The sequence below is a fragment of the Leptonychotes weddellii genome, chromosome 1 (genome assembly GCF_054177405.1).
Source record: "Leptonychotes weddellii isolate Sample4059 chromosome 1, ASM5417740v2, whole genome shotgun sequence".
NCBI classification, from domain to species: Eukaryota; Metazoa; Chordata; class Mammalia; order Carnivora; family Phocidae; genus Leptonychotes; species Leptonychotes weddellii.
Window position 1 is genome coordinate 50,691,575 of NC_138369.1, and position 8,419 is coordinate 50,699,993.

Sequence of the window (8,419 nt, forward strand, 5' to 3'; positions counted from 1 at the left end):
CTGGGCATCTAGGGTCTCACTCACCCAGCCTCTGGCTTGCCCAGCAAGTCCTCCATTCGGCTTCTACACTGGAGCTCAGACAACCTCTGTTAGGAAGCTGGCCTGTTCGCTCTGTTCCATCCCTAGAAAGAACTGCATTCCCCTCATTTCATCTCATACCTGCTTCTGGCTGGCCTTCTGCTGTTGCAGCATAACTGTGGGTTTCCACATCTGTCTCCCCTGCTAGGCTGGGTGCCCCCCAAGGGGAGCAGCCTGTTTCATTCAGCCCGCATCACCATGGTCCAGCACAGGTACGTACAGAGAGGAGGCAGCCGTGGCTGTCTGCCAGCCGAGAGAATGACTGAAAACAAAGACATTTGCTTTATTTGTTTTCAGACAGTAGCACATACTCTATTTCTCAAACACATGGCAGCCCCAAGCACAGAGGCATCCATAGGCACCCAGGAGAAAATGGCTGTGGCCTAGGGGGCTGTGGACTGTGGTCCCATAACCGGTTCCTTCTTCAGGGCTCCAAGTCACCGCCAGGGCCAGGATTGAGGGCCACTCCTCACCCCTACAAAGGAGAACAGGTCACAGTTCAGTCACGGCCCACTCTGCTGGGAACCCTGTGCATCCCCCAGGCCTTGGCTCCAAGAGGGCCCCCGGCTCTTGGGATGCCCCATGAGTGTCACTGCTTAATGGGAAGGGTGCCCCCCAGCTGGTCCCTGAGACCTGGACTGGGTCTCTTCACCTCTGTGCCCGGTGCCCACTCAACACATGCCTGCAGCAGCCTGCTAACATGGACCCTGTAGCCATCTGACCGCCTTGCCCCCCCTTACAGACAGGAAGGCCTCAGCCCAATGCTGCTTTGTCCCACCAACGTCTCCCCTGTTTTCTTACTTAACCACTCAGAGTTTTCTAAGTGAAACCAGTCAGAGAGAAAGCTCTGGTGTGTGAGAGCCCTCACACTCAGGCTGTTCCTTGCTGGAACCTGCCTCCAAGGCGCTGCCCACATCCACACACATGTACATGTCCCTGGGCTTGGGAGGCGCCACACAGGTGCTGGCAGGAGTTCTGGGGAGGTGCCTCTCACCCCAGCTTTTGACCAGGCGGGCCTCTGTCCGATACCTGCTCCCTGTCTGCCAGAGATGCGGGTTCCTGCCACCTGGTGCTTCCACAAGCGAATCACTATCAGAGACGCTCTAAGCCCCATAGCCGGCCCCACCAGGAGCCTTCTGAGGCAGAAGTCGGCAGAGGGCAGCAACACTTGTTGCATCTCACTCACAGGGTGCAATGTGTGTGTCTGGCACTGAGGCCCTGCAGGGGTCGGTGGAACACCCTTCTTCCGAGGGGACCCTGTAGACGCAGCGCAGTGGGAGCAGGGCCGGCCTCTGCTGTTGCCAGTTGCTCAAGTTCCAATTTAGGCTTTAATAACGCCGGGGGGGGGGGCGGTGGCGGGAAGGAGGGAGCCAGGCCTGGCAGTGCCCCAGAGCCTCTCTCAGGCGTGCTAGAGCTACAGAGAACACACTGGAGTTAAATGCAATCTGTCTTCCTTCGTAATCACATTTTTGCCTCAGTGCAATGAAGATATATTGGTGAGATGTGTTTGTTAAAGATATACTCTGCTGGGGGAGGGGATGAAAACTGTGTGGCCATGGGGCCTGAAGGAAGAGAGGGAGGGCGGTCGGGGCTAGGGGGTGCCAGAGGGCTCTGTGGGGAATCAAGGGGGCCACGGCAGGACCCCAGGTCTCTCCCTCAGTAGAAAGTTAGGTGCATGGTGTGCAAGCTCGGGCAATGGCTCGCTGATCCCGGCAGGGCAAGGGTTCTCGTGCAAGCCTTCACAAACACCTTGGTAGATACAAAGGGGCGCAGGAGGGCCACCTGTTCCCGTGGCCGTGTGGTATGGTGCAGGGCGACCGGCCCAGCTCTGCTCCGCGCTGCAGGGACCGTTGGCAGTACCTTTCCTGCTCAACTCGAAACAGAGCAGCTTTCCATGCTCCACAGTGGGGAGGAAATGTGACCTCCTACCCAGGCTTCACACCCACCTGGTGCCGTGCAGAGCTGCTGCTAGGCTCCGGGCTGCCCCACAGCCCGCTCCAGGCAGCAGGCCTCGAAGCTCAGACAGGCACACGGCACCTTGTGCGTGAGATGCAGCCCGTGCGGCAGCAGCTCCACCTCCCGGGGCCCAGGCTGACAGAAAGGTGAGGGGGGCTCTGGTGAGGCTGGGCTATTGAGGAGGAGACTGCCAGACCTAGCCAGAGGGCCACCTGACCGCTGACCTCAGCCTTTCCACCATCAGTACCTGCAGCAGCTTGTCTCCTACTCGGGCAAAAGGGGCTTTTCCATGGGAAGAAGGTCCCATCCTACAGCCCTTTGAACAAACATGCCAGCCCTCTGGAGAGGTCCAAGCCAGGTGCCCCAAGTGAATGATGGGGAGGGGCCAGGTCCAGCCTGGGCAATGAACTGCTGGGCTTGGGAAGGGGGATTGAATTGTCTAGAAGAGGAACAGGGGGGAGGTGAGAGGATAGTATTGGGAGCTGGCTGGGAGGGTCAGGGAAGGCGGGCAAGACCTTGGGACCAGGTCTCAGGGGAGGCCCACTGCCAACCTCAGACATCTAGGATACCCTACTGCTGCCCTGCAAGAGGGCTGGGGAGTGTGTGGGAGAGAGTGGGACCACTGTGACCCCCTCCCACTCACCAGGGGCTGGGTGCCAGCATGCCCCTTCAGACCACATGGAAGTGGGGTGGGCTGAGAGGTACCCTTCACTCCCTCACCCAGTCAGGCAGGCCACACCCACTCTTCCACCTCCCTGAATCCAGAGGCTCTTCTCCTTCTAGGGCTGTCCCCGCCCTTTCTGGGACCCCTACCCTGCACCATGGGCTCTCCTCTGAGCTCCCACCCCCAACTGCTCAAAGGTTAGAAGTGGGTGGCACATGCGTGCCCTTTACTAGGTGGCCAGTCCTTTGAACATGGGACCCAGAGCTGCTCCCAGACCCAGAGCTTACTCAGACCTGCTGCCAGACCCAGCCTAGTGGGGCCCAGGGTCTTTTCCTAACCCAGATATCTGAGAGCAGTCACGGGGCCAACAAGGCAGAACGTCTGAACCAGGAAGTGACAGAGGAGATTGAAGACCTGAAGCTGTCACTGTGCACAAGGCAGAGGCTTGAGGTTAGCATGTCTGACTTAGCAGACAAAGACAGGCAGACAGAGTCCAGCACTCGCGTGCTGCCCCCATGCACCTAGCAGCCCAGCGGCCCAGGCAGGAGGGCAGGGCGAGCCTTACCTTGTGGGCAGCACTCACACAGTGCTGGTAAGCCTTGACCAGGTCCGAGCACAGGAGCACTTCTTGTAGGTTGTCACGGTAGCAGCGGAGGATCTGGGCCTGCAGCCCTGAGCACACGGGCTCTATCCTGCGGGGTCTGCAGGGACAGAGAGGAGGTGGGCCCGGGGTTTGGTCCCAGTGGGCAGGAGGGGGACTGGCTCACTCACTCAACACCACAGGCTAGGCACCTGGTGGCCATCAGCGTCCAGTTACCCCCTGGGGAGAACCGGGGACGCAGGGGCTTGAGCACTGTCACAAAGCAGCAGACGCCAAGGGGACTGGGCTCCACACTGGCTCTAGCCCTAAGGGGAGAGGGGCTGGAGTGGCCTGCTGGAAGCCCCTTCTGCCCCCACCTGCCACCGTGTAGGACTCTTCCTGCCTAAGGGGTACACCCGACTATGACCATGTGATCACACACACTGCAACTCTTTTCTCATACGAAGATTTCAAAACCTAATACATGCACAATGAAGAAACCTGGAAAAGTACAGAAATGTCTAAAAAAATACATAACATTTTTAGAATCTCACTTCTTAGAGATCACCTCTGTAGTATTGGGGGATGCTTTACTCTTTTTTCTTTCTTTATCAAAGTAGGTTCAGAAACTACAAAAATGAGTACGTTTTCTTTTCTAAAAGATGAAACAAAACCCAAGTGAAATAAAGATTATGCTAAAATGGGTCACCAGTGTCCCTGGGCAACTCTGACTAGTTGGTCTCCTTCCTGACTCCTTCCACTGCCCCGTCTCCCTTCTCCTCTCTCTCCTGCATGCACACATGCACTGTCTCGCACGCACACATGCCTAAACACACTCACACTGCACGCCAGGCATCATCCTACTCATGGACTCCTAGCAGCTCTGCGTAGTACGCGCTATGATTTCTCATCCCTTGGTGCAATCCAAGAAACTGAGATACAGAGGATTAAGCAACCTGCCCAATGTCACATGCTGGGAAGTAGAAAGGGGGCGGATCTATTTGTTTACGTGGGTTTGGTCGCACTGTTACCACAGACTGGTTTTTCAGGCCAGGTCCATGTGGGAACCTTCGCTGCCAGAGATGGAACCCCAACACCTGATGTGGCCTTTCAGAATAAACACCACCCATGGCCAGGGCACGTGGTGGGAACTGTAAAAATGCAGAAAGCCACTCCTGAAGGTTTTCAGCAGTGAGACCATCACTATGATGCTTGACGCGGCGCTGCCTCTGTCACAGCGGGGAGACTTGCAGTTCATCATTCTTTCAGCCCAGTGTCTCTGTATTTTAGAAACCCAGCCATGCAGTCGGTGCTGGAATGGAGCAGCACCATTATTATTTTAAAATACTTCAAACAAGCTGAGTTCATCAGTTAAGAACAGCAAGCAATGGAATGCTCAGTGGCTTAGCAGGTAAGATACCTAGGATTTACTGGTCTCATTTTACTAGCCTAGAGGTGGCACTTCTGCTAGCGCTGTGCCACCAACCAGGCCATGCCGGGCCCAGGTCGCCCTGCCTTCCCCTGCACCATCCCCATGTGTCGGCTACTATCATCCTCGGGCCTGCTGTCTCACGAAAGGAAAGTGAGTATGTGGTGGGAGAAGGAGCCTTCCCGTTCCTGGGAGGGAGGGGATCAGAAAGGACGGCTCCTGAGGCCACACTGGCCTGGCTCTGCCCCGGCTCTGCCCCAACAGAGTGTGATTCCATTAGGCTTTGAGGATGCAGCCACAGAGCTGAGGCCGATCCTCTGGTACCACGCCACTCCAGTCCTTGAGATCACGGTCCTGCTTCTGTCTACATGGCATGGATGAGGTCTTCGAGATTTCTTACTTAGGACATATGGGGTCTTGTCTCAGCACTAGCCTCCCATCTTCACACAGGGGAGGCAGATGGGGATCCTAGGGATCACTCCTTCCCTCTCTGGACCCTGGGACTGCCTTTACTGGGTTCTGTCTGCCACTGCCCACAAGTGGGGTCACTGGGGTGCCCACCTGACTCCCCCCAAAGCTCTCTATTCTCATATTTAAAAACTCTTTGACTTGGAGGCGTCTAATTGTGGGTCTTCCAAAATGGATTTTCAGCCTTTTGCTGGGCATTTCATCTTGGGCAAATTCTCTCTACAACTCTGCTAACTGCTTCACTTCTGATTGTTCTGATGTTCTCCCTTAGGACACTGGGAACGCACAGATTTTTGCTTTCTGCCCTCCATCTCAACTATCTTCCCCTCTCTCTTTTTACTCTCTGTTCTCCGCTCTGGGGAAGACACAGCCTGTTCCTTCCCGGTTCCAGACCTGAAGCCCATGAGGCCACTTCCTTTTGTGGCTCTTTCCTGGTCCCTCTGTTACTATAGCTCCGAGGGCATAGGCTTTGTTGCACCCCCTCTTGTACCTCCTGAGGCACCAACCCCCACCATCACGTGACCCCCATGAGTGCCTGTTCCCAGTGGCAGCCCAGCAGCTGGAAGGGACTCCGCAGGCATCCATGGTCAGGGGCAGTGCCAGGCTCAGTGGAGGCAGGTCTAAGTCTGTACACGGTCTACAGGTCTACAGGGAAACAGGACAGGTGGGGTCAGAGGGGCCTGGGCCAGGTGGTATGGCTGAGTTGCCCTGGAGCCCCAGTTCTGACCCCCTGAGAGGCCTCGCCCTCCCCAGACCTGCCACAGGGATCCTGGCTTTCACTTTGCAGGCTGTAAAAGGGTAGAGCAGTTGTTTTAGATTCTGTCCCTCTCCATCTGTCCCCACCTCCTTTGGTTTCAGGTCCCTGGTTAAAGGCCCCTATGCATTTTGAGGGCAAACATCACAGAATCCCCAGTGGGCTCCAAGTTCAAGAGAAACTGGGCCATGGTGAAATCCATCCTCTCCATACCAGTGTCACCTCTGGGACTCCAGAGGCTTCTCTCCTCTGGGATTTATCAGGAACAGTATGAGGAGACGGAATGGCAGGCAAATGTCAACTGGAAGAAATTTCACCCGCTGGTCCACTAAAATGGCTCTGAATGGGACAGGAGGACAGCAAGAACACAGCTCTCCAAATACAAGGCTTTTTCTGAAGCAAGGCAGGGCAGGGCCTGGGGTCCAGCCATTCATGAAATCAGGTGCATTCTATCCAAGCACAGCTCCACCCTGCCCTGGTCCCCAGCAACCCTGTTTACACTGCACACAAATCAGCACAGTTATGGAGAAACATTCAGTCTTATGAACAGCTGCTTTTCAAATGCACAAAAAACACATCCACAGCATGCTATGAACTTTCCAGGGGTTGAGATAAGTCCTGCTTCCCTATCTGAGGGATATTCACTGCCTCATATTTAGATATAATGGTCCATGTGACTTTGAGGGGGTTGACGTCACCCAGGTCAGAAGGCCGACAGTGCATTGCTAAGGAAGGCAGCTCACTTCTCTGGCCCTTACTTTCCTCATCTGCAAGTGGAAACAGCACCTGTCCTAGGCTGATGAAGGCCAGGCTGGCATGTGCATGACAGAGTGTGTCCTGAAGGGCTGCTCTCACCAACAACCCAGCTATCAGTGGTCAGGCTGGGGTGGGAGGAGAGCTGAAGAAGGGAGGTTGGTGTCACATGGCACTTGGTGAAGAGTGGAGAAGAGGAGGCTTTGGCGCTAGGACTCCAGATGTCGGCTCAAAGGGGAGACCTTCTCTGCACACGTCCCTCTCCCTGTAACCTAAGCTCTAGTATCTTCCAGACCTTGTTCAGATCTCACCCAGGCCTTGCTGGTGCCTCCTTCCCCAGGAATCTTACGGTACCGATCACAGTGTATCTTCTTCCAGGATTCAGCAGACCCATGAGCGTGGCACCCTGTGGACTGGTGGGGAAAACACAGCTTTCGCCCCAAACCCGGGGCAAGGTTCTGGCTTTGCCACTTCCCACTGTGTGGTCAGGAGTCAGAGCAGAGCTGCCCGAGACTTGGCACGTGGGGGTCAGTCCTCAACACCAGCATGGCTTCTGGTCAGGTGGTGTCACAAACACTGAGGAAACAGGCTGAATGTTGCCTCCTCTGACAAAGGGCTTCCACACCCTGTCTCCCCTGAGGGCTGGCGTGATGGCCGCAGAGGGGGGCACACGATGAGCGGGTGGCAGAGACCACTGGGTCCACTCAGATAACAGGCCCCAGAGGACTGACCAGGGGCACAGCACAGATGCTGGGGGTGAGGGCCTCAGAAAGGCCAACAATGTCACGATGACCTCTGGGCGTTCAGTATCATGAAGTCCCCCTCCCCCCATGCTGCTCATGAACCAGAGTTCTATCTCTTTGTTTCCACAAGAGCAGTGATAAATAACATTAGAAAAAGGCGAAGTATTAGCCAGGAATGAAAACACACCCTTCTTTCCCATCCAATGGCACCACAGTCAGGCCATCAAGGCCAGCAGTGAAGAGCTGCCCTTCCTTGGATGCTCCTCATCGCCGCCCAGCTCCCTGTCTGAAAAGCGGGAGTCGCTCTCACCACCGGCACCACACGCTAGGAACCCTTCTCCCTCTGGGTCACTGTCCCCACCTTCTCTGGGCACACAGGCCCCTTACTCCTTTACCTTTGCCAGGCAACCCCCCAAGCTAGCTTATCCATCACTCCCGCCAAACCCTCCCACTGCTAATCCCCAGGTCCATTCCACAGTTGACCCTATGGACCTCAAGACTTCTAAATCCAACAGGCCCCTGGAGCCTTCACGCTAAGCATCCCATGTTATACTGACTCCCCATTTCCTCAGTGGAATTGACCATCTAGCACCAAGGAACCCCCTCCCCCTCCCTAGTTTCCTGCTTTGATGAGTGACAAGCATGGCTATCCCTCCAGCCACCCACCTCAGTCGAAAACCTGGAGTCGTTCTAGATGTTTCCCCTTCATTCTAGATGTTTCTCCCATCTCCAGGCCAGATATCTTCCCCTGCCTTCAGTCTAGATGTCTCCCCCTGCCTTCATTCTAGATGTCTCCCCCTGCCTTCATTCAAGATGTTTCCCCCACCTTTAGTCTAGATATCTCCCCCTGCCTTCAGTGTAGATATCTCCCCCTGCCTTCAGTCTAGATGTCTCCCCCTGCCTTCATTCTAGATGTTTCCCCCACCTTCAGGCTAGATATCTCCCCCTGCCTTCAGTCTAGATGTCTCCCCCTGCCTTCATTCTAGATGTTTCC

At 55.6% G+C, this 8,419-nt stretch overlaps 1 protein-coding gene across 1 annotated transcript in view; it reads right to left on the minus strand.

The window, feature by feature from the left end:
* Positions 1 to 337: 337 nt before the first annotated feature.
* Positions 338 to 8,419, minus strand: part of CHCHD6 (coiled-coil-helix-coiled-coil-helix domain containing 6) — a 236,006-nt gene continuing 227,924 nt past the window's right edge. The window contains exons 6-7 of the mRNA XM_081813395.1: positions 3,264 to 3,399; positions 338 to 553 (exon numbers count right to left, since the gene is read on the minus strand). Coding sequence (XP_081669521.1) covers positions 548 to 553; positions 3,264 to 3,399 — 142 coding nt within the window. The 3' untranslated portion in view covers positions 338 to 547. The remainder of the gene's footprint in view (positions 554 to 3,263; positions 3,400 to 8,419) is intronic.